At 44.3% G+C, this 26662-nt stretch overlaps 1 protein-coding gene across 3 annotated transcripts in view; it reads right to left on the reverse strand.

Annotated features, from left to right (window-relative positions):
• Positions 1-22426, reverse strand: part of MASP1 (mannan binding lectin serine peptidase 1) — a 65274-nt gene extending 42848 nt beyond the window's left edge. The window contains exons 1-2 of one of the 3 annotated variants that reach the window (XM_032875613.1): positions 22196-22426; positions 13835-14066 (exon numbers count right to left, since the gene is read on the reverse strand). In XM_032875613.1, the coding sequence (XP_032731504.1) occupies positions 13835-14066; positions 22196-22200 (237 nt within the window). In that variant the 5' untranslated portion in view covers positions 22201-22426. The remainder of the gene's footprint in view (positions 1-13834; positions 14067-22195) is intronic. The other 2 variants (XM_032875612.1, XM_032875614.1) reach the window with 2 other exon arrangements.
• Positions 22427-26662: the final 4236 nt, after the last annotated feature.

A 26662-nucleotide genomic window follows, 5' to 3' on the forward strand; every position in this document is an offset into this window, starting at 1 on the left:
CCCAATTGAGGTCTCTAGACCAACCAGCTGACAGCTACCACCAACCGCCAGATAGGTGAGTGAGGCCATCTTGGACCTTCCAGCCTCAGTCAAGCCTCTACTGGAATGGCCTTTCGCAAATCTAGCCAAAGGACCATCCTGCTAAGCCTAGCCCAAACTTCTGACCAGAGGACCTGAGCAAATAAAATGGATGTTGTTTCAGCTACCGAGTTCTAGAGTGGTTTGTCACACAACAATAGTTATGCTATGGAGTGAAGAAACAATTTGCGACAAAGGGAAAGACTGAGATTCTGAACGGACACTTGGAGAATTTCAATCTTGTGGGTTCTTCAGGCCTTGAGAGTTACTTAGTCTAACTTCTTTTCTACCACACCCTTATCAAAAAACCAAGCAACCTTTTCATGATTGATTGCAAAGATGAGACCCTCACTAACTTCTAAGATGGATCAGGCTGTTTGAATTATCCTTGACTTGGAAATTTCTCTCTTGGCCCCCTATCTAGGAAAATAACTTAGGGGAAGACATTCCAAGTGTGGGAAAAATTTTCGTGAACAAAGATATGTAGAGCAGTCATGTATAATGATAGAAATTCAGAAACAATGTAAATATTCCATGCTGGGGAGGGGAAACAGTTAAATTCACCTCGATTTAGTAAATATTAGGCAGCCATTATTTATCACATTAATGGAGAATTTACAAAGATCTGGAAGCTTTATTAGTAGATTATATTAAGCAAAAAGGGAAAAAAAGCCATATACATGGTGAAATCACAACTATGTAGAAGGTATGCTTTGAAATAAAAAGAAGAAGAATCAGAGCAAACTGTTAGTTGAACTAACAGTTGAATGGCTAGTTGAACTACAGATCTTTCTTTTTTCTCTGTTTTTATATTTTAAAAGCATTTTAAAAAGACACCTGGACCCACAACTACTTCCCTCTAGCTTCTGTCAATGATTAGTTTAGGTCAACAAACAGGGGGCACACAGGAGGGACAGCTAACCCAGCTTGGAAGCTCAGTGCCGGTTTGCGGGCCCTCTGTCTCTCATATCCACCAGAGTCTCTGGTATGGGACTCCTCTTCACTCTGTCACTACCTAACATTTCTTCTAGCCCCTGGGTCCCAACAGAGCTGAAAAAGACATGACGATCTCTGCATTATTTCCACAAATTTATACGATGAAAAATGAAATTCTGATAAAACAATCAAGAAATTCAGAATAACTAACATTCACATACAGCAATGCATGGAAAAGAGGGCCTCCTGTCAGGAAACGGTCTTTATGATCATGAAGTCCAAGGAGGGGGTCAGTGGGTGGGGTGAAAATGAATGGGTGAAGAGAGACAGAAGAGTCCCTTAGTGTGGAGTTCATGAAGAGTTTGTAGGAAAGAAGAGGAAGGAGAAAGAGAGAGAGAGAAAGAGATGGAGGTGGGAGGGATTGGGCATTTAAGACTTTGTGGTAAGAACATCTCTGCTCTGTTTTGGTTTCTCAAGAGAGTGAGTTGAATTATGAATTGCTTTGAATTTTTAAAGTTTTCTGTTTACTGAAAACCCCTTACTGAGACTGGATCATGAGAGACTTCATCGTATTATGAGTCTTACATGAGTCTTCACCAATTGTTAGATGCTGGGAAAATCACTGAAACTCTCTGTGTTGTAGGTTGAATTGTGTCCCCCCTCTCTGAAGGATATAGTCCAGGCTTAACCCTTGGAGTTGACTCCATCTTATCTGGAAATAGGTCCTTACAGATGTAATCGAGGTAAGATGACATCATGCTGGCTGGACCATTAGGGGGACCCTAATCCAGTGACTGGTGTCCTTATGAGAGGGACATTTGTTCACAGGGACACATGCAAAGCCAAGTGTAGGGAGAGGCAGAAATTGAAGACATGCATACACACTGGGGAGTGCTAAAAATTGTAAACAACCACCAGAAAGCTAGAAGGGGCAAGGAAGGGTTCTTCCCTAGAGCCTTCCGAGCCTTCAGGGCACAGCCCTGCTGACACTTTGAAATGAGACTTCAGCCTCCAGCATTGTGACCAAATACATTCCTGTTATAAGGCGCCTCATTTGTGGTACTATGCGATGGCAGCCCTAGGACATGGATACACTCTGGATGTAGGTTTTCTCATCTGTGACACAGGGACAGCAATAGTGTTAATATCATAGGACTGTTGTGAACACGACATGAACTAATACTTGTGAAACTTAGAAGGGCCCCTGGGATCTAGACAGCACTCAGTACCTCAGTGAGAAGAGCACGACGGCTGAGATTTGGTCATCAAGCTGACCCCCTGCTAGGTGAGCAAGGATAATTCTCCAGTGTGAAGAAGAACGAGAGACTGGAACTGTCCCCGGATCCCCTCTGGTTTCCGGGTTCCACTCCTTCATTCCTAATCTCACTGAAGTCTTCAGCACAGACTTCCTGTCCTATGAGGACCCGAGAGTCCAGGCTGATGGTGGAAAGGGAACTCGAGAGCTGTCACAGTCTGGCCACTGCATTTGGGAGGTGGCATTTGTCTTGGGTTCCTTTGGCCCTCTGAGGAGCCTCTTGGCAATCCTGGGAGGTGGGGGACACCTGATACTGATTTCACAGAGGAATGGGAGGGATCTCTAAAAGCTTCTATCCCACAAGAGAATATAAGTCCAGGAATCTCCTCACTTCCCTGTATTTCAAAAGATTGCTCTAGATGTGGGAATTTATTTAGGCCAGTGATTCATTCATAGCCCTGGGCCCAGGACTTACGACTCACAAGGGAGTGCTATGTGCTCTGGGGGTCACCCTCCTGCTAAGTCTGTCATCTCCAGGGACTGGCCCAGGGCTCCACAGCCCAATCTTGCTAGGTTACTGACTTGCCCAGATTTCAGTTAAAGATTATGAGAAGGAACAAATTAAAGTTACTGGATTCCAAATGAGAGGCTGGGACGAGGGGAAAAAGGAGATATGTGTGTGCACGTGCATGTTGTATACTGCATTCCAGAAGCTCTTAAAAGCCACAGAAGTAAAAATAGCACAGATGGTGGGTCCAAGACTCAAGATGACCTCATGTGAGAGGGGCTGGAGGTTGATGCTTCGATTTGGGCCAAGTCATTTTGCTGTAAGGCTACTAATAATAACAGTAATCCTAGTAGTAGTCATCTCCCTCCTCTGTGTGGAACTTTCCAGCAGACAGGTATGTTCACCTTCTTTATTACATTTGCTTCTGATGGCAGTCTTGCAATGAATGCATTTCAGGCAGACATTGTGATTCTGGGCCCAGACAGGTGACGTGAGTCCCCAAGGAAACACAGCCTAGGAGTGGCAGACCTGAGACAAAATCCTGATGGTCCGACTTCTAGCCCTGGCCCAGTAACTGGAATCAGAGAACCATAGAAGTTCAGAGATAGAAAGGATATGAAAGGCTAACAAGGCTAACAAGGCTCTTTTCTGTCCTAGATGGGCTAAGTGAGACTCTGTGAAGTGAAGTGATTGGCTCAAAGTCACAAGGCACGGTTAATGGCAGAACCAGCTCAGGGCCCAGGTGTATGATAGTCCCAGTACAGTGTTCTTATTTACGTGTTAATCAGAGTAAAAAGCTCCTAACAGAGCTGGGATGAGGCCCTAAAAAGCTATTGTGTCCATGCAAATGCTGGACACCATTAACAGTGTGGGGCCTGAGCCATGGGGCCGGTAGGTCCTTGGAGTCCAAGACTCCCACTGCTCCCGGGAAGGACGGCCCTTTGGCAGGGAGGGGTCTGGACAGAAAAGGGGATGGTCTCCAGGCAGCAGGAGCAAGGGGAGAAAAAGAGGGCTGACAGGGAGGGGTCTCTGAGAGCCTGGGAAGCGGGCGTCCCGCAGGTGGGAAACTGGCAGTGCCCACCGTCCCAGGGGAGCGGGACTGAGAGGGGGTGGGCGGGAGAGTCTGGGAACTGGCCGGGCAGGAGGGCCAGGAAGGATTCACTCTCCCTGGCTTGTGAAAGACTCCCCACCCCGTGCCTTCTGGGACTTCGGAGCCAAGCTCATTCACATGCAAATCCCCTCAGGGACTAGGAGGCTGGGCCTCAGACTGTTGAGCGCTGGAGAACAGTCCAAAGACAAGAAAACACAGCCGTGTTGTGTTCTTCGGCAGCTGAGGCAGCCTGGCTCAAGGTATGTCACAGTCGGGACGGGCTGAAAGCAGTGATTGAGTAAGAGCTGAGGGCAGTGAGGGGACCTGCCCCAGGCCAGTGTTGCCAGGCAGAGTTCCCAGGAATGTGCGAGCTGGCGTGTTCCCCTGCCGCCACCGCCACCAAGGACCCTGTTCGGCCCCAGCCCAAATGAACATCCTCAGATCTTCACGTGGAAACCCTCACAGAGTGCCGGAATAAGGACCAGATGACCTGGTGTCTGGTTCCCGCTCTGCCCCTCATCGCTCACGGGTCACTTGTCACTTGGACCTCTGCAGGCAGTAGTATGCCGACGCTAGCTCGTCCCAGTTTATAAGCACAAACTGTCAACTTCTGCTGTTAAACACAGCCATTATTCGAAATTGGGGTTCATAAAGTTGCAATTCATTAAATCGCACTAAAGACAAATTATACAAAACTCATCCCCTCCTATTTTTAGCATTTGGCTATTATCTCTGGCTCGAGGTAATGACCGTCTAGCATGTCTGAATGGTGAGGGGTGTGTTACTGTGCACCCTATCTCCTCCCCAGGCCAGAGCCAATTGTTAGTCATTTGTAAGCCCCCCACCATCTGTGGGGCACAGTATATAATATCGGGCTCTGAGAGTCAAGAGGTCATGGAACATGGCATGGAAAGAGCTTGTAAAGTCTGTCATTCATCGCCTGTCGCGACTGAGCAGGGGTCTTATCTCCCACCCCCAGTGGTCATCTGGTCCTCCTTCCTGCTCCCTATCTGCACTTCTCGTCCTCGTCCCCCCCTGCTCCAGTCACACTGCCGGCTCTTCACACTTGCGGCTCTTCACACACACCAGCCACTTGCCCACCTCGGGGCCTTTGCACTGGCTGTTCCCTCTGGTTGGAAGGGTTTTCCCCAGAAAGCCACATGGCTAACTTCCTCAACTTCTTCAAGTCTTTGCTCAAATGTCACCCTGTCAATGAGGACTACCCTAACTAACATATTTAAATCACAGCCTTCACCTCTCCTCACACAGTCCCTCTTTACTCTGCTCTTTTGAATTTCTTTGGCTACCACCTTACTTCTCACTGTTTACGTTCTCTGTGGATTGTGTTTAGTGTTTATTATGTTTCCCCCAGTGCAACATAAACATATAAGAAGGAATTTCTGTATGTTTTAATTACTGCTGTACTCTAAGCTCCAGTCAATAGTAGGCATCCAATAAATGCTGAATAAATGAAAAAACCAATACCTCCCATTCTTTGCCTTTTCCCTTACGAGCACACCAAAGGAAATTCAAGCTCTGGTTTTTACCGAGGTCAGTCAGAGAGCAGCCTGTGTCCACATAAGCATGAAGATTTGCACACCAGGTGCACTGGGACCCCGGGGCTGGTGACCCTAGTGATCAGCCAAACAAGCTGTCTCTATCTAAAAAACAAACAAACAAAAAAACAAAAAACAACCAACCAACCAACCAAACAAGCAAAAAAACAAACTCCCACTTCACACTCATTGAGCTCACCCGTGTGTTCTGCCCCAGCGCTGGGACCTTCCTTCTGTTTTCCATCACCCAGAGCCTGTGCTGTTTGCACTTCCTGCCTAAAATGAGCTTTGGTCACACTTTTCTGAAGCTCATTTCCACTTCCTCATTTCCATGAGCCTAGAATCAGAACCCGCTATCTCAGGAGGGGAAGAATCCCCCTAGGGACTACATCCAAAATTCTTGAGAAACATCTTTCCTTTTCTCGTTTCCTTCAGGGGCAAAGGCCGCCTGTCTACCCCCAGAGAATTAGCAGAGCTGCTGCAGTCGCTGGGGTCAGCCACAGCCTGAAGGTCGAGGGCATGTTCTGAGTAAACACAGAGCACTGCACAGAAGTTAGGAGCCTGGGGGTCAGGGAAGTCAATCTTGGAGCAGGGCCCTGGGATGGACTTATCTCTCAATAACAGAGCAGGAAACAGACTGACCCAATGAGGCCTGGGGAAGGGAGCACTGGGCGGGGAGTTATAGGCCATCAGAACTGGAAGGGCTTGGAGAGGCCAGCAAGTCTACTTTCCTCCCTGGGCAGTTGGGGAAACTGAGGCCCAGAGCCGGGAGCTCATTTTTCCAGCATCTTAGCAGGAATAGCAACCGATTTCTAGACCTGAGCCCCTTCCTTATGCTCCATGCCCGGAGACATAGGCCTTTTCCTGCTCTGCTGCAAGACTATGCTCCCTACCCTGAGCTCCCAGTGCCAACGGACTGATAGAATGAGCTGGAGCTTACTGTTAGGGCTTGAGTGCCACCAACAGATAAATCAAGCACTCTCAACCCTCACAGTGCACTCTCCATTTCTTGTTATTTTTGTAAAATATATTTCCTCTCAAAGTGAGGATAAAAGAGAGAGTTCTTTAACAAAATATAGACAACAGAAGGACCCTGAAGGACCTTCTGTTTTATAAATTCTACTAAATTACCCTGATAGGCAGTGTTGCCTTAGGAATAATATATAGCCAGGAAACAGACCAAGATCTCTTCCAGGACAAACCTGTTCTAACAGAGAAGGACTAAGTGAAGAGCTAAAATTACGACTTGGGAGTAAGCAGACCAGGGCTTGAGAACTGTGGAGACTAGACAAATCCACTCAGGTTCTCTATGCTGCTTCCCTTTCCTTTCCTTTTCTTTTCTTTTCTCTTTTCTTTTCTTTTCTTTTCTCTTCTTTTCTCTTCTTTTCTTTTCTTTTCTTCTTTTCTTTTCTTTTCTTTTTTCTTTCCTTTCCTTTCCTTTCCTTTCCTTTTCTTTCCTCTTTTCTTTTCTTTTCTTTTCTTTTCTTTTCTTTTCTTTTCTTTTCTTTTCTTTTCTTTTCTTCTTTTCTTTTCTTTTCTTTTCTTCTCAATAAGCTCCATGCCTTATGCAGGACTTGAACTCACCAACTTGAGATCAAGACCTGAGCTGAGATGGAGAGTCGGTTGCTTAACTGACTAAGCCACCCGGGCCACCCCTGTGCTGTTTCTTTTGCTGTAAATGAAATGTAATCATCCCCACTCCTCCTATTCTACGAGAATCAAGTGTGGCAATAAATTAGAAATGTTATTAATGTTTGTTACTACAAGGTAAACACACAGGGGAAATAACCTCTTGCATCTGATCGGTCCTTTCAAAGTATTTTTCCATAAATTGCCTGAAAACAGTGAGTGACACGAGCAAGGGCCAGTTAGTGGTACACTCAGAGCAGATGAAAAAGACGGTGTTCACTGAGCACCCGGTGACAGCAAGCAGCTATTCTCTCACTCACACCACTGCCATCACTACCACTCCAACAGTATTGCTGAGGGAATTACATATGTGCTGGACATATGTCATGAAAACATTTGTCTGACTAGTCCACGGGATAGGCATTATTATTATTATTATCCTCATTTTATTTTTTTTAAAGATTTTATTTATTTATTTGACAGACAGAGATCACAAGTAGGCAGAGAGGCAGGCAGAGAAAGAGGGAGAGGGAAGCAGGCTCCCTGCTGAGCTGAGAGCCTGATGAGGGACTCGATCCCAGGACCATGACCCCAGGATCATGACCCCATGATCCCAGGATCATGACCCGAGCTGAAGGCAGCGGCGTAACCCACTGAGCCACCCAGGTGCCCCTTATCCTCATTTTATAGTAAGAGGTAGAGGCAGGACCTACCCCAGGTCTGATTAGCTCTAAAGCTTGATCTGGGAACCATTGGGCAAGCTTGCCTCTTGCAGTAGGAATTCCACTTAAAGCCAGCATTTTATTTAAATCCTCCCACAGGGGCACCTGGGGGGCTCAGTCAGTTAAGCGTCTGCCTTCGGCTCAGATCCTGATCCCTGGGTTCTGGGATCGAACCCCAAGTTGGGCTTCCTGTTCAGCGGGAAGTCTGCTTCTCCCTCTGCCTGCCACTTCCCCTGCTTGTGCTCTCTCTTTCTGTGTCAAATAAATAAATAAATAAATACATAAAATCTTTTTAAAAAATCAAATAAATCCTCATGACCTGTGAGGAAAATACGATTTCATGATGAGCTTCTTCTTCCCCTTCTTCTTTTTTTTTTTTTTTTTTTTTTGTACTAATGACAAAGCTGATGCTTAGGGAGATAGAGAAGCTTAGGGAATTGCACTGTGAACTCCTATTTACCCTTCAAGATTTATCTCAACATCCAAAGCCTTTCCTGAACACAGGAATGACTAACTCCCCACCCTTTGTGTTACTTTACACAGCTTTAATTTATTAATTAGGTATTTGTCTCGTGACACACTATGAAATCGTAAATTTCTTGAGGGCAGGTACTGTCTCACTCATGTTCGTGGGCCCTGTCTTTAGTGCAGTGTCCAGCTTCTAGTAGGTTCTCACTGGGATTCTTGGGCTTCATTCCACAGACAGCAGGGAGCCACTGAAGGATTTGAGAGTGTCGCAATCAGAGAAATGCTTTAAGAAGATTTCTCTGGACACGTGCCTCTAGAGGGTGGACTGGATGGGGACGGATGGACAGCTGGTAGACATTTAGGAGAGGATTGCAATAGACTAGGAGAGAGCGCTAAGAATTGGAACAAAGGCGCGAACATTGGGAAGAATGGAGGAAATGTTGAGTAGGTCAAGGACAGAGGCTTGACAGGAGAAAGTGGTGTGACTTCACATGAGCAGCTAACAGATGCCAGGGGAGCTGTGTGTACTCAGTGAGAAGAAGAGAGAATAAAAGCCAAATGCAGGTTCTTATTATCTCTTTATCCATTGAGCAGACATTGTGAAGTGAACTTGACGAGAGGGTCTGTGTGGCTATGGGATTCCCTTGGTGGTTTTGCCTCCTCAGTAGGTCTTTCTGTGACTGTTGCTCTGGGGCCCCTTTCTAGTCACAAGTCACCACCTCATCTGATGCCCGACCAAAGGAAATAATTTGTTATATTCCTAGGGAAAAATGCCCTTCCGGGTGTACCAAAAGAGTGCTCTATTATATGGAAGAGATTGTCTAAGTTTGACTATAGGCAATGTTTGCCTTACATTATACTTATTACATTTACATTATGTTAAAAACCTAAGCCCCCACATGATGGGACTTCACTGTCCTTTATTTTTTTTATTTTTTTTTTTTTTAAAGAAGAAAAGACTGCAAGTCTTGAGATATAAACTCTGGTCCCAGTGTGGCCTTGGCCAATGAACTATCCTTCCCTAGGCTTCAGTCGTGATGGTGATTTCTGAGGTCCTAGATGCACAGAATATCAGGGCTAAGGTGTCTTTGGAGACTGGCGGTTTCAACTTCCTATATTTGAGAGAGGAGGAAGCAGAGTCATCTCCAGAAATATTCACCCACCCAAAGCTCATTAGTGGAGAATGACCCCAAGAAGCCAGCCCTTCTGACTCCCCAGCCAGCGCCCGTGCTCTGCCTCTCGCCTGCAGCATTCAACGACTGTAACTTGTATGCCTCATCTATGCATGCAGGAATCCACACATTGCAGCCACATTCCCAGGAAGCAGATGCTGTTGTGCAGATGTGCACATGCCTCGAAGACTGAAGACTGCGGGAAATCAGGCCGAAGAGGAATTTTCATAAAATGACAGCATCCGGACCTCAGCTCCAGGGTCCTGCTCTTCCTCAAGCTACTGTAGTACTGAGTCAGCTGTTCCATCACTGTCACCCCGATGGGCCAGAAAGGGACCCTGTGAGCTGGAGGGTGCTTTAAATCTACTCCTTTGCCTGCCAGGGGAGCTCAGCTACAGAGTGGAAAAGCATCAAAATAGGGGCTACTAGCCCATCAAATGGAAATCAGTGATATTTAAAGTTGCTTGGGAAAGGACAGTGGTGGTACGGTGTGTTTACACGTTTCTTTGAATGACGTGTCACTAAGGCAACCCCAGCAGACGGTAGGCTCTTACTGGAATGCTTATGGGCCACAGAACTCAGAGAAGTGGAGGCTGTAACATATTATTACCGGTTTCTGACATTATCCTCACTAGGCTAATGAGGGTTTGGTGGGGTCATCTGGACAGTTCTGGCAGGAGGAGGAGGATTAGAGCCCAGGAATTTAAGGGACTTAAGGGATCATCTCATGTCACCCCCTCATGGAACAGATGAGAAAACGGAATTTTGGAGAGGGATGTCGACTACTCCGGGAATGACATGGCATGTGGCTGCTTTCTTCCTGCTCTCAGTCACAGCCAGGAGAGGTACATATTCTGGGGGGAAAAGGGGAGGGGGCCAGAAGAAAAAGGGAACGGGTTTCAACTGCATGTGGAAGGCTTCTGGGATCAGGGGTTCCGAGGCCAGAGTACTAGTCTTGTGCCTGAATTCTGAGCTCCAGCCTCTGCTTCTGTGCAGAGGGGACTAAAGCAATACCCAGGACGTAAATCCTCTAAGGTAGGACCTTCAGGGTGAAGGAGGAGGACCAGTGAGCCGAATGAGCCTCAGAGCCACCTTCGACCTGCTAGCCACTCTTCTGTTTCTTATATCGGGCCTAGGAGAGGATTTGTTTGAAGGAAACTGGGAGAAAGTGTTTGGAAAACTATGCTCTCAATAGCTATGGATTAGGTGAGTCTCCAGAGAGTCACCGCACCGTGGCATTCTGTGAACTTGTGACTCCGGGTGAGGAGCTCCGCCGGGTGCTTGCGGACAGGAGCACAGGGTCCGTCTCTACCTGAGCACCCGTGGTCAGCCAATCAAGGGGCTGTGTCCCGAGCAGGGAGTCCTGCTCAGGCCCCATGGCCACTGGAACCTCTGCAGGGAGACTGATGTAGATGCTGGGATGGCATTCTGGAAGGGAGTCAGCACAAGCAGAAAGATACACCTTGCCCTCCCTGCCCAATACGCTAATCCCTTTTCCTAAAGGAATTGGGAGAAGGTGTCTGAAAGCCTAAACGCAAGAACTGTAGGGCCCTTCAGGGAGCAGACTGCTTCTTTGCTATGCCCAGGGGTCATGATCTTATTTGCAGTGGAGAGAGTACTCTAAGATTTTTTTCATTCAGGAGTTAGTGTCAGATCGGGGACTAGCCCAGGCATTTCCTGAATCCCGGGCAAGAATCCAGGACCATGCTACCCCCCCAGGGGACCTACCTCCATCTGCCTGGACTTTCAGGAAGGTCTCTCACTGTTCCTGATGAAATCCATCAATCAGTTTCCAAAATATCCTCCAGCCACAAAGGTCAAGTTTTGCATAGAATGTTTGCCAGGGTCCTTAATTCAGTGTCAGAAGAGGTCTTCATATTCTATCATGGCCCTTGAAGAGTACCTTGTTGTTTGTTGTTGTTGTTTTTCCATTACAAAATGCAGCTGATGTCAGCAACTTAATCTGCCTTGCCAGGAAGTTCAGTTTGTTAGGGACAAAGGAGTGAGTTAAATCCTCTGTTGTGTGTTTATTATCAAGAGGAGAACTTGTGAGAAATGATTGCTTAGTGTATATGAATTGAAAGTCAGTTCCTCAGGTGGATGAAGGGAGGGTGGATAATGAAAGTAAGTTACTGTTACAGCTCAAGAAAAAAAAAAAAAATCTGTAATGTCCATAGTCTTAAGGCCTCAGCTACTTGTAAAAGCAAATGTTTTCACTGAAAAAATCCTCGATGGTTGACATGTTAGAAAATAGAGAAGAAAGCAGTTAGAAAGTTTACATCTAGCCTTGTTTAAATCTTGGAACTTACTGTCCTATTAAGCCAAGTTTGGTCATTTTCCTTCTGGTTAAGTCCACTTTCTAATCCAAATATTTGAGAATGCCCCAGTTTTATGACCAGCATTAGTTGGGGGAATGGGCTGGAGGAGTCTGTTAACCTAATGGCCCCTACCCATAATGCATCTTTTCCTGGAGTCTGCCTCTGGCAGAGGCTGGATTATATTCTGGAAGACATAACTAACATGTTGTCAGAAATTTCACTTTATGATGATTGACACATAGAGTCTCAGTGAATCCTTCTTGTGGGAACCTTGTGACTCTGAGAAGTCAGCTCCATTTTTAATGAATTCCTGAGAACTCTTAGTCAGTCTAGATGGCCACCCACAGCATCTAAAGCAACCAGCTCCCTTCTCCTCATTCTGTATCTTTCAGTCTCTTGGTGTCCTTACTCTTTTCCATCTTACGCAATGGCTACTTTTCTAGGTTCATCTCTCTTTGTAAGGGACCAGATCTTTTGTATCTTTAAATTCTCACAGTCCCCAGCCCAGGACATTCACAGAAGGCAGCATCCCACTGAGCCGTGGTTCTCAGATTAGGAGATTCTGTCCCTCTGAGGACATGGGCAACTTCTAGAGACATAGTTGGTTGTCACAACTGGAGGAAGAGTGATATTGGTATCTAGTGAAGGGAAGGCAAGGATATTGCTAAAAATCCTATAATTCTCCAAACAACTTTCCTCAGCAAGGAATTACCGGGCTCAAAATATCAAGAGTGCTGAAGCTAAGAAACTGTCAGAGAGCACCAATTCGGGAAAGTTTTTAGTCACAGGAACCTTGTTGTAAATGAGATATTTGATGCAGACCCAACATATAAAATAAGCAATACCCAACACTTAAAAAGAGTTCAAGCAGGGTAGGGGTTCATAGTCCCACTTACTGTCCCCCTCCTCCCAACAATAGACTTACAAGCCCCTGCAGTACCCTGGGGCTCAGCGGAGAGCAACTTGAGAGCAGTTTGGTGTAACCAGAAAAGCATGGGATTGCAAGTCAGCAGACATGGGTTTGGAAATGGACCCACCGCTTGCTAGCTGTATCTTCACCTTCTTGGGTTTGTTCCTTTGTCTATGAAGGATGACAGTAGTAGTACCTGTCTTACAGGATTGTCTCAAAGAGTGAATGAGATTACCAGTATAAAAGTACATTGTAAATTCACTACTTTGCCGTTGATCGAACATTCTGGTTAATACAAGGTTAATTCTTGTTGAATTACTGACTATGGAGAACAGAGACCACATTAACACTAAAAATATATAAAATCTACTCTAGAGTGGTTTAATGAGAACTTTTCCAGAGAGCCACAGAGAGATTAGAAAGTAGGTTCTTAGGCCTCCACCTCTCTTTGAGCCAGACACAGCCATAGTAAACTTGATCTCTCACAAGTACTCCAACCTCTCTCAGCCCCCCTTTCAAAGACAGATTCCCGTCCATGGCATTGTTTGTGGCTTCTCTCTAAATTCCAGGGAATATTGCTTCAATGTTCTAATCATTTCCTGCTCCTTTTCCACGTGGTTTTTACATCTACCTCTGATGGTGCCCCCCCCAACCTTGCCCACACCCTTTGCAGAGAAAATCCAAACTCCTTAGCATCACATTCAAGACCCTTCAGAATCTCACCCTAATCCAACCTTCTGATTTCACCTGCTACTGTGCACTCCTGCATACCCAGCCCTTCCCCAGCACTTGATCATTACTTACAGAAGTGGCAATCCTTCTTAATTTGTCTGGTTTGGACATAATTATGGCTGTGCTTCAGTCTAGTTATGCTTACTCTGGGGTCTCTGCTCTTTTCTTTACTGGAAACATTAAGGACTTTGGGAAGAGAAAGAAAAAGGGGAGGGTATATTTGTCTGAGTTATACATTGCCAGCCACAATTTTTCTTCTGGTTCTTTCTAGGTCTACCACTCAGCCTGCACCTAGCATATCCCAACCTTCACTCATCAGGTTGTAACTTTGTGTGTCTTCCTCACTGGACTGCTACCCTGGGAGGGTAAGCACAGTATCTAATTCATCTAGGTTTCTCTAACTCCCAGCAGATTCTCCAGTAGAGAACCTGGCTCAGTTAGGGTACATCAAGGGTCTCACCTTCACATAGTCATATTCACAAAGGTAGGAGGATTCCAAGTTGAAGTGCATGAAGTAAAGCTTGATCCGAAATCCCTCTGGGACAGTGATATTCCAAGTCACCTCTGAATCACTTGGATAGGAGTCTGGATAGCCAGGTGACTGAATCTGGCCAAACATATTGTTAAGCTCCACGGTATGGGCTGAAGCTTTCAAGAAGGAGAAGCACAGAGCATGACAGAGAAGGAGCCACCTGAAAGACATGAATGGATCTACTTACATTCATGGACACAGGTCCTCACCCCTTAACTAAGCAGCTAGGAGACCAAGCTGTTGGCACATCTCTGCCACTGGCCTGCTGTTCTTACTTTTCTCCACCTGGAGCCTTGCTTATCCAGTTTATTCTACAGGTAGATGATGACTCCATGAATTCTACAGTTTCTTCCAATAGTGTTCTTCTGAAGATTTAATAAGTATTCAAGTCTCCTAGATAATCCCCTATTTGGGACTCTGACGCATATTATTTTACTGTAGAGAATGTAAATTTCATAATTAGGTAAAAGTCGATATCCTTTCTTCAACTTGGGCTTCATTTAAGAATCACAAACACTTGGTTCAGTTTTATAAAAAGTAAATAATAGTGACATGGTAATGCTGGGATGAGACTTATACTCAATGTTGAGATCTTGCATTCCTTAAACAGATGTAACAAAATCAGTCAAGGTATGGAAAGTTTTGAACTAAGAAAGAATAAGCAAAACAAGGTTTTTTTTTTCCCCCCTCTTGGTAAGTATTCTTATAAAAGGATCAGAAACCTACAATTTATTTCCAGCTTTAGGCATCAGAGATAATGGACTGTTAAAAGAATTGCATAAGCAAGGCACAAGGAAAACTCAATAAAACTTAACAGAACACACCCAAAGTGGCGCAATAATGATTCAGATGTCCAAGGCTAGTCAGAACCCTCATGGCCAACATGCACCACATCGGGCATCTTATAGATTGCTCCTCCTGCAAGACCCAATGACCTTGAACTCAAATACCCCAAACCTGGCACATAAACTTCTTCCCTAAGTCCTATGTATTCTGTTTCCTATGTTTTGGAAATCCACTTGTTTCTCTCCAGTCTATGAATTTAAATGTTCTTAACTGGCCTATTGCTAGTGTATCCTAAGTAATCTTTCTTGTCCCCCACTTTACATCACTCAGCACTTTTCTGCCGAAGTTTATTTTCTGAAGCACACATGTGACCCTGCTGCTTCACTTGCCTGCAGGATTAAGCATCTACTCCCAGGATGGCAGGTGAGCCCTTTTTGGTCTAGCGTTGATCTGCCTGTCTAACCTCATCTCAGTGCCAGCTATGCCCTGGCATGTCATTCTGAAAGTATGCCATGCCTGTCCTGCCTTGGTCCCCTTGCACATGCCCTACCCATTCTTCATCTGCTTGCCTTATTTATCCTCCACCATCCAGCTTAAGTCTTCCTACGTGATAAGTAATCTTTACACCTCCAGATTCCACAGCTCCCTGAATGTGCTTCTATTCTGTTTATCTCACATTGCACTGCTTTAGACACAGCCCCTGAAGTTAGATGTATTTGGGTTCAAATCCACATTCTTCTACTTACTGGTTGTGAAATATTGGATAATAGTTTCTCTGAGGCCCAGTTTCCTTGTATGTCTAGAGGATATTATAATTTGTAATTATAGGACTCACATGAGCATTAGCGATGATGTATATAAAGGATCTAGCATATAGACTGGTATATAATAGATGATGAATGAATAAAATGAATAGATGAATGAATGCATGAAAGAAAGTGGTGCCAGAGCCTTATACAGCCTAAGTCCATGCTGGAAAATTATACTAGCATTCTTTGATTACAGTGGCTCCCCCTTATCCACCATTTTCTTTTCCATGGTTTCAGTTACCCATGGTCAACCTTGGTCCAGAAGCAAGATGGTCCCCCTTCTGACATGTTGTCCTAAGGTCAGTAATAGCCTAATGATACGTCATAGTGCTTATGTCATTCCCCTCACTTCATCTCATCACATAGGCATTTTATCATCTCAGTATCATCAGAAGAAGGGTGAGTGCAGTACAATTAAGATATTTGGAAGACAAAATCAGTGCACAGAAATCAGTTGTATTCCTATCCACTAACAGTGAGACAGAAGAAAGAGAAATTAAAGAGTCAATCCCATTTACAATTGCACCTAAAAATGTAAGATATGTAGGAATAAACCTAACCAAAGAGGGAAAGAATCTGTACTCAGAAAACTATAGAGCATTCATGAAAAAAATTGAGGAAGGCACAAAGAAATGGAAAAATGTTCCATGATCATGGGTTGGAAGAACAAATATTGTTAAAATGTCTATGCAACCTAGAGCAATCTACATATTCAAAGCAATCCCTACCAGAATAACATCAACTTTTTTCACAGAACTGTAACAAATAATCCTAGAATGTATATGGAACCAGAAAAGACACCGAATAGCCAAAGGAATTTTGAAAAAGAAAAACAAAGCTGGCGGCATCACAATTCCAGACTTCAGGCTCTATTACAAAGCTGTACTCATCAAGACAGTCTGGTACTGGCACAGAAACAGACACATAGATCAATGGAACAGAATAGAGAACCCAGAAACAGACGCTCAAATGTATGGTCAACCAATCTTCGACAAAGCAGGAAAGAATATCCAGTGGAAAAAAGACAGTCTCTTCAACAACTGGTGTTGGGAAAATTGGACAGCCATATGCAGAAGAATGAAACTGGGCCATTTCCTTATGCCATACACAAAAATAGACTCCAAATGGATGAAAGACCTAAATGTGAGACAGGAATCCATCAAAATCCTTGAGGAGAATACAGGCAGCAACCTCTTTGACCTCAACCGCAGTAACTTCTTCCTAGAAACATTGCCAAAGGCAAGGGAAGTAAGGGAAAAATGAACTATTAGAACTTCATCAAGATCAAAAGTTTTTGCACAGCAAAGGAAACAGTCAACAAAACCAAAAGACAACCGACAGAATGGGAGAAGATATTTGTTTTTTTGTTGTTGCTTTTTTGTTTTTTAAAGTTTTTATTTATTTATTTGACACAGAGAGAGAGATCACAAGTAGGCAGAGAGGCAGGCAGAGAGAAAGGGGGAAGCAGGCTCCCTGCTGAGCAGAGAGCCCGATGCAGGGCTGGATCCCAGGACCCTGAGATCCTGACCTGAGCTGAAGGCAGTGGCTTAATCCACTGAGCCACCCAGGAGCCCTGGGAGAAGATATTTGTAAGTGACTTATCAGATAAAGGGCTAGTATCCAAAATCTATAAAGAACTTGTCAAACTCAACACCCAAAGAACAAATAATCTAATCAAGAAATGGGCAGAAGACATGAACAGATGTTTCTCCAAAGAAGACATATAAATGGCCAACAGACACATGAAAAAATGCTCATCATCATTCGGCATCAGGGAAATCAAAACCACAATAAGATACCACCTCACACCAGTCAGAACAGCTAAAAGTAACAAGTCAGGAAAGGACAGAAGTTGGCGAGGATTCGTAAAAGGGGGAACTATCTTACGGTGTTGGTGGGAGTGCACGCTGGTGCAGCCATGCCAGAAAACAGTATGGAGTTTCCTCAAAAAGTTGAAAATAGAGATACCCTATGACCCAGCGATTGCTGGTCAGGTATTTACCCTAAAGATACAAATGTAGGTTCTGAAGAGGCACGTACACCCCAATGTTTATAGCAGCAATGTCCACAATAGCCAAACTACAGAAAGAGCCCAGCTGTCCATGGACGGATGAATGTATAAAGAAGATGTGGTCTATACATACAATGGAATATTACCCAGCCATCAAAAGTGAAATCTTGCCATTTGTAACGACGTGGATGGAACTAGAGGTTATTATGTTAAGCAAAATAAGCCAGTCGGAGAAAGACAATTATCATATGGTCTCACTGATACATGGAATTTAAGAAACAAAACAGAGGATCATAAGAGAAGAGAGGAAAAAATAAAATAAGGTGAAACCAGAGAGAGAGGGAGACAAACCATAAGAGACTCTTAATCACAGGAAACAAACTGAGGGTTGCTGGAGGGGAGGGGATGGAGGACGGGGTAACTCGGTGATGGACTTTAAGGAAGGCATGTGATGTAATGAGCCCTGGGTATTATAGAAGACTGATGAGTCACAGGTCTGTACCTCTGAAACCAATAATATATTACATGTTAATTAATTGAATTTAAATTTTAAAATGTTAAAAAAAGATATTTTTGAAACCGACCCCATTCACATAATTTTATTGCAGTATATTGTTATCATTGTTCTATTTTATTATTAGTTACTATTGTTAATCTCTTACTGCACCTAATTAATAAATTAAACTTGACCATAGGTATGTGTGTATGTACAGGAAATACATAGGGTTCCCTGCTATCTGTGGTTTCAGGGGTCCTCTGAGGGTCTTGGAACCTAGCCTCCCTGGATGAACAGGGACTACTGTAATGGCTACACTTTGCTGATTGGAAAGTTGTTTCTCCCTAACTCTCCCTCCCCAGCACAGAGATGCATATATGTGTATATATGCACACACATGAATTTTTGAACATGTAACCCATCAAGATAACTATAAATGTAGATTATCTAGCTGTCTCATATGGTATTTACATGAAAGGTAAAGAGGTAAGTGCAAAAAGGCCTAGAAGGATATCACCAGTGTATTAACAGTGGCTATCTCTGAAGTGGGAATATGAATATCTTAACTTTAATTGTTGTGTATATGCAATGTGCATATTTGTCAAGAAGGAACTTATACTGTTTTTTCAATAAAAAGGAAATAATACAGTCATTTAATTTTTTTCCACTGTACCTGCAATAGGAACCTGTGAAATTTCGACTGAGGAAACAAAATGTTTTAATCCAATTGCCAGGGCCAATATTTTTTTAAAAACCAATCTTGGAGGGAGGGCCTCCAAGACAGAGAGAAGGGAAGCCATAGGTTAAGCTCTCCTGTGAACTCCCAGGAAAGCAGAATCTAGAAACCCCGTCTTTCAGGGGCAGGCAGCCCCAATTTCAAGTAAGGAAAGGAACGAATGTTGCCAGGTCTGGGAGTTCTGGTTCAGTTCTGCCTGGGGAGGGGAGAGCCCTAGACTTGGGTCAAAAGAGCTAGTTTCAAGTCCAGCCTTTGACTTTATTTACCTGACCCATCTTGGGGAAGCCACATAAGGTCTCAGTGTCCTCATCCGGTAAGTGGTGAAAATAATTACTCGCTACAGGGCGGCTATCAGAGTAAAGGTGGATTGGAAAGTCCTTTGTTAACAACCCAGCCCTCAGCAAACATTAGTTATAATTATCCCATCATGCTGCTTCCCGAAAAGCAGAGGTTAGGAAAGAACTTTGGCTCCCAAGCTGGGCTTCACTGCAATAGCGACACCCAGATTATGCAAAGCTGAAAGGTCAACTTTCTCCGTGCCTACTTTTTCCAGACCACATGGAGGAGACTCCGAACCTCCTAATGCTGGTCTTGTCAGGCTCTGGCTGCCCTTAGCAATCTCATTCAGTCCCAAAGGCCCACATGTGGTAGGTAATGGGCCAGTGTGGGAACAAGCTTTCTGTTCTATTTTGCTTGCATCGCCAAACAGTTTCAAACATATGAAACAAATATCTTCTTGCACATAATGGGCTCTAGCCTATGCCTGCTTGCTTTAGGAGCTGCCAATCGAAGAATGTAAGTGGCAGCTTTTGTTTAAACCCTCTGGATGTTTCTTGTTTCCTATACAGCAGGCACGGGCTGTGGAATTCCTGACACCTTCTACCTATTCTTGAGCTAATCAAAAAGTTTAGCTACATTTGCTTGACATGTCAAACAATCCCTAAAGCTGGGATTGGATAGGCCCTCTGCAGGAGCAAGCTATGTGGAGTGCACAAAATGCCCCCATGTGTCAATGATTGTGGAAGAAGTAGCACTTTGTATCCTCTTCTTTCCCTCCCCTCCCCTCCCTCCCTCCCTCCCTCCCTCCAACCTACCAAGACTGTTTGTGAGTAGGAGAGTCGAAAGCGACTGTGTAGATCCCTTGGACAATGCCCTTATTTGACAGATGATGAAAAGGATATCCCAAGTAGTGACATGTCATGCCCAACACCATATGGTGAATTAGCTTCAACAGAAGAAGGGAGTAACAAAAGCTAACAGAGGAAGCTGCTGGGTCCATGCCCATATCATGTCTAGGCATTTGGCCAAAGCAATTAATCCTGTGAAAAATAATTAAAAAAACTCATGGGTTTATGTAGAAATTAAAAAAAAAAGATACTAATAACAAAGCCCCTCTCCAACAAATTCTAGTTTAATTGGTCTGGAGTGAGGTCTGGTCATTGGCACTTGTGAAAGCATCACAGATGATCCTAATGTATGGCTAGAATCGGGAGCTATTGGTATAGGATTATACACTTGGTTGAGAGTCTGGTGGAATGTGTGTAGTAGAAAAAAATCCTGGACTCGGAGTCTGAAGACTCAAGTTTGAGTCAGAGCCTTTACAAGATCATCTGCGTGGCTTTGGACAAGTTGCTTAACTGCTTTTATCCTCACTTCTCTGTAAATCCTTACTTCATCTAAAATCTACGGGCCAGAAAAGAGATGCCTTTAAAAGTTCTTTGCAAACTCTGAGGTGTTGTGTCCCTATGAGGCAAGTCTCTTTCGAGACTTCTAATGGAGCATTTCTCTACTGACCGGTTTGCTAGTGGACTGAATTCTATTCAGCTAATATTTATTGAAACCCTAATAGGAAACAGGCATTATGCTAGGTACTGGACATACTAAGGTGAGCGAGAGACAGATCCTCTACTTAAGGAGCAGTCAGTCGATAGGGATTTGAATAGTGAACTATTTTGAAGACAAAGAGAGATGTAGCTCCCAAGAACAGGGATAGCACAAAGGAGAGGATGATCATTCTAGGGGTGCTGGCCAGGGAAGAGGAGATGATGTTTGAGCTGTGGCTTGAAAAATTGGAACCTTGAGGTGGAAAATAAGGTGTGTGTGTGGGGGGGAGCTGTTGTGTGTTAAGGAGTGAATGAACAGAAAGACACAGGGCTGTTCATCAGCCTGTACATTGGTATGTCTGGGCCCTGGGGTGGTGGGATAAGATTCTGCTCTCCACAGATCAGTTGAACTGTCACTCCATGTAGATGGGCATAAATCCTATCTCTTTCAGGAGTAAGGAAAATGAAGTTAGATGGCAGGCTTAATGTTACAACGAATTTTTAAAAAACAGATCAAATTAACCTTAGGGAACTGATTATTTTTCTGAACCACAGGTGATCTGAGCTCAAAGAGTTAACACAGTCCAAAGCCCCCATTGGCCCCAGACCCAGAAAAGTTGCTAGGTGACTTTGCAGAAGAGAAACAAATAGAAGCCTTTTTCCAACTGAGAAGAAAATCAATGAGAAAAGAGGTGCTGAGTCTTAACACGTCAGCAGGGTGTCTTTCTTTTACCTTCTTCTTCTTCTTCTTCTTTTTTTTTTTTTTTGGTATTTTTAACACCATTAACACTTAAAAATAGTAAAAATAATTATAGTGGTTGCGTTACGTTTTGAGACTTGCAGAGGAAAACGTAGAAGGAATGTCTGGTAAGGAGGATCAAGTAACTCTAAATATGGGCTGAGGAATAGGAAATGTTGAAGAGTTTAAAAACAATTAGAATTTAAAGTCCTGGATTTAGAACGCCAAAGGCTTTTTTTTTTTTTTTTTTTTTTTAAATTTGTGGTATCCCTTTAAGAGCCGTTTGGTACAATTCATAGCCTGATTCATGTCACCAGCTGCCTCTGATTTCAGTGAGAAATGCAGAAATTTATAGGGAACTGTAAAATGGGGACAGGTTTTTCGTTTTCTAAATTGAGGTTTTAACTGGCAAACTTCTGAAGGTTTGAGAAACCGCAGAGCTGAGCTGTGGGAAGCTGGTTTCTTTTCCGGTCTGAACAAATAAACACACAAACACATACCTAACTCACAAAGTGTTGGAAGAGATGAACCAATGCTCTTTGCAGGGAAGGAAAACAAAAAATCAGCCTTGAGGGCAATAGGAGGAAAGTCACATTTGCCAGCAGACAGCACCCAACACTGGCAGAGGGAGAAACTGAGCCCTGGCAGCGTGGGGCAGGATTTGCACAAAGTATCCCATTTGGAGCTGCTTGTCTCCGCAGTCCCAAGGCAGCGCCCAGCCCACATCCCCCTTCTCAAAGCCCCAGGGGCTTCTCAGCCCCTGCCACACCCGCAGGACAGGCAGGTGAGTCTGCCTGGAGACAAGGTCAAACCTTCCTAGGCTACTTGACACCTGGTTCCTGAAAGGCCCCCCCCCCCCCCCCCTGCCCGCTCCTGCCCTGGCACTTACCTCATTTTCCTGCCTGGGGTGCTCCTGGCTGCCTGGCTTCGGTCCCCTCAGCCTGACTTTCCTGGGAGCTTGTCCCCGGTGTGGTGTCAGCGATGCCTTATCTTTGTTCTGAGGTCCCTGTGTGTCTCTGGAATTGGCTGGCATTCTTCATTCAGGTCACGCCTTCCCCTGCCTGCAACAGATCCCCTCTCCCCCTCTCTCCCTCTGCCTCTTCCTCTCTCTCTCCCTCCCTCCCTCCCTCTTCTCTCTCCTCTTTCCCTCTCTCTCCCTCCTCTCTCTCCCTCTCTGTCTCCTCTGACTTGCTCTTACACACACTCATAGGAACCTGACAGAACAGAATCTGTCTTCTTCCTGAAAAGATCTGCTCCTCCAGTTCCTTTCTTTATCCTGTGTGGCTGGCTCCAGCTCTTGAGAGAAAACTGAGAGGCTCAAAAAGGTGTTTGTATCTGTGTGTGTGTGTGTGTGTGTGTGTGTGCATGTGTGTGAGAGAGAACATGTCTGTGTGAGTCTGTGAATGTGTGTGTGACTCTATATGAGTAAATGTGTGAATGGGTATGAGTGAGTTTGTGTGAATGCGAGTGAATGTATATGAGTGTGTGTGTGTTAGTGTGTATTAGTGAATGTGTGAGTAAATGTGTGTGACTGTATGGAGTAAGTGTGTGTGTGTGTGAGGGTGGAGAGGGACAAAGTCTAATTTCTCTTTAGTCTCCCTTGCCAGATGGCTATAGTTTCTTGCTCTTCCTCAGGACACTGGCAAAAAGACACCAGTGGAGCAGAAACAACCAGCTAAGAAGGCAATTCTGACATCTACACTAGGAAAGGAAAAAAGGTCCAAATCCCAAAGCCGCAGTCAGCCTGCAAACAGTGACAGATTTTCCTGTGAACAGAGCCGTTGGCCAGGAATGTGAGGGAGCCCCCAAGTCCTGTAGTTGGCTAGTGATTCTTCTCCACTTAAAAGCAATACTTGTTCTGTTTACCATCACGGGGCACACAACCAATCCAGCCCAGTGAGGGTCCATCACGGCAGGAGAGCCCGCACCCCCTGGGTAGAGAAAGACCCGGGACTGTATACACATCTGCACCCTGAGATTGTGGAGACATGCAGCGCCAGATCTAAGCTGAGCTGAATAAGAAGACAATTCCTCCCCCCACAACAATGACAATTAAATCTCAACAGGGAGAAGGATGTCTGGGTGTGAAAAGTAGATTTTACGGAGAACCTTTTCTGTGTAGGCATAGCACTAAGCGTATGCACCATCTCAAGCACTACCACAAACTTGTAAGGGTCACACTATTGTACTCACTTTACAAATGAGGAAACTGAGGCTCAGAGAGTTTCTACAACTTGCCAAGATTATCCAGCTCTTTTTTTTTTACGACTAATAGTTAACATTTATTGAACCCTAGGTTTCAGGGACTATTCTAGAAATGTGTTAATTCCCTTTAATCATCTTTATATCTTGTATAGTTGGGTAATGGGATCATCCCCATTTTACAGATAAGGAAACTGCCCAGAGAGGTTAAGTACTGTACCCAAGTTCACACAGTTAGAAAGCGGTAGGGCATCCTATCCACTATGTCGTACTGCTTCTCCCTGAAATATCCTAGTGCATTTGGTATTTCAAATACAACATCCATGGAGAAACTCAACTTGAAATATTCTGAAAAGAGCATGAAACTCAGAGTTTAGCTGTAATCTTTCCTTTCTGTCCACACCAGCTGTGCACTCTGGGTCCGACTCTTAGCACCTCTAAGCCTGCTTCGCATCTGGGAAATGAGGGCTGCTGTGAGGCTTCAAGGAGATTATGCCTTTGGAAGTGCAGTATTAGCTGTCCCCCAGTGCATCGAGAGAGCCACCCCGTCCCCCAGCCTAACCAGGGTAGCAAACGCATGTACTCTCCACCCTCTGGTACTGTTGCTTTGGCACATTTCGGGGAACACAGGTTTGAATCTCGCTGGAATTCTCCCTGCTCCATTTTCTCTCCAGTTTCTCTATTTTAACACTTTTGAATGTCAGTCTCGCCAGTCCTGGCATTAGTAAAAGCCTGTGGTCGATAATGTGGGTACAGATATATGAGATGAGAGAATATGTTTGAACTCGGGCACTGTTTTAGCAAAATGTTGCTTTCTGTTTCAGCCAGAGTAAAATAAATAAAAAAAAAAAAAAGAAAGAAGGAAAAAAAAAACCCTTAAAAGTCTCAGTAAGAAGCCTCATAGGCTCCTCAGACATCAAATAACTCTCACAAAACAACATTTTAACGATTTAAGTGTAAATGAATCAGAAACACATGGACTACATTTCTCTTGGAATGCTCAAGGGTTTCAAAACTGAAGGAGAAAGAGCTTGGCTCAAAGCACAGGGCACTGTGCGGAGGGCTCTGCCCGTTACAGACATTCCCTCTATTCAGGAGGGAGCAGACCTGGCCCTCTCCTAATTTAGGGCACATACAGGAATATGCAGTCATTTGTTCTGGGCACAGAGGGAAGAGCTCGGGAGGGAAAGCCATCAGCTTCTCCTTGTAAAGTGTCATAGAGCAATCGAGCTTCCCAGAATAATTTCCTGGCCATATTTTCTCAAGGCTGCCAATGTTCAATGGGAAGCATTTGAAATACATTCTAAGCCAAAGTTCTGCCAATAGACAGCAGATCTGATATGTGCTTCCCTGGGAGTTAGCCAGGGCTCAGATGGAATCTACATGAAAACAGGAACTATATGGCTCAGTGAACGATCTGGGTGAGATTCAGGGCAGTTTCCCATTGGACTAGAAGACATTGGTGATATTGTCCTGACCTTTTGATAAAGACCTTCTGAAGTCGCATTGCTAGATCACGGGAAGTAGGAGGAATGCAAGGGACATAGTGTGGGAGTAGGCTCAGTGTCAGTAGGCTACCTTGTATGAGACCTTGGGAAAGTCTTCTACTTTCTGGGTTGGAGGGAGGGAGAAGGGGGCATCGACCTGCTCAGCTGTACAATGGGGGGATTGGACCCCGTTGAGATGACGGAGCACATACAAATGTGGGTGTGAGAACTGGGGAATTGCTATTGTCTTGAAGGCAGTCCTGTTGGGTGCTCGCATGACCTGTGCAGAGTGGAGTGCAGAGCATTTCTCTCACCTTTATCCTTGCTCTATCTCTGATCATAGCAGCATGACGCGGGTCAGGAGTCAATCATAGGCATTCCGAAAAATAACTTTTAAGAAGATTGAACTATTTTTTTAAAAGTTTGATGAAAAGTTTAAAATATGCCCACAATGAACTAACAGTATGTCACTTAGAATCATAAAATGCAGAATGACAGATGTGGGTTCAACACCCCCAGGTTATAGTCCAGGACAGGGGTCACAAATATAGTACTAAGAGAGTGCATGCTACAGCATTCCTACCACTAGAACTGGGCTTGGTTTACATGTTCTACCGAAGTATTTATTATATGCAGCTCCTGAGCTGAGACTCTCTGGAATCCCATGAATGTGTTAGGAAATGTAAAGTATCTGGGCGATGGGATTTTGTTGGCAAAGGCTGAAATCCAGGCTTCCTATAGAATATTTAAGAAACTGATAAATAGCTCCAAAGATGACACCTTAGAATTAAATTTTGGGTTCTGCAACATGTTGACTATGCTGAAAGCCATTGCTTTGGAGCCTGGGTACCCCATTATCAGAATAAATACAGGGGATTTAAAAACTACTAATCCCTAAGCTTCATCCCAGGAAATTCAAATTCAGCAAATTTGGGCGGGGGTTCCCAAATCTCTAATTTAGAAGCTCTCATGGCACAATTTTGCCAGTTTGGGTGCACAGAACATAATGGAGCATCTTATAATTGATGGCATTTTAGATTTGACAAAATATCCTTAGCATGTGCCAGATACTTCCATATACATTATTACATGCAATATATATATACACAATAGATACAGCGTATACAATATATACAATATATACTATATATATACTATATATATACAGTAGATATAGTGTATACAGTACGCATACAATATATACAATATATATATACAATATACATTCATATATTTTTACAGATGAAGACGTGGAGGTTCAGAGAGACTAGGCCAAAAAGAGGACAATCAGTGTGTAGAGCCCAGGCCTCCTGACTGCCCCTTCCCCCCTCCCACCCCTGCCGCCGCCTAGCCAGGACTCTCTCCCCTCATCTGCAGGCTCATGATCCTGCCTGTGGACTTTGAACATCCATGAGCCATGCTATATTGTGTCTGCAAGATTGCAGGGAAGGAAAAATAATTTCTATTAAAAAATAAACTATTAGACTCTGTTATAGGCTGAGTTGTGTCCTTCCAAAATTCACATGTTGAAGCCTTAACCCCCAGTACCTCAAAATGTGACAATCTGGAGATAGGATCTTCAAGAGGTGATTAAGCTAAAAAGGGGCCATGAGTGTGGGCTCTGATCTGATGTAATCAGTGTCCTTATAATAAGATTAGGGCACAGG

The sequence above is a fragment of the Lontra canadensis genome, unplaced genomic scaffold (genome assembly GCF_010015895.1).
Source record: "Lontra canadensis isolate GAN:19392208 unplaced genomic scaffold, GSC_riverotter_1.0 scaffold56, whole genome shotgun sequence".
Classification (NCBI taxonomy): domain Eukaryota; kingdom Metazoa; phylum Chordata; class Mammalia; order Carnivora; family Mustelidae; genus Lontra; species Lontra canadensis.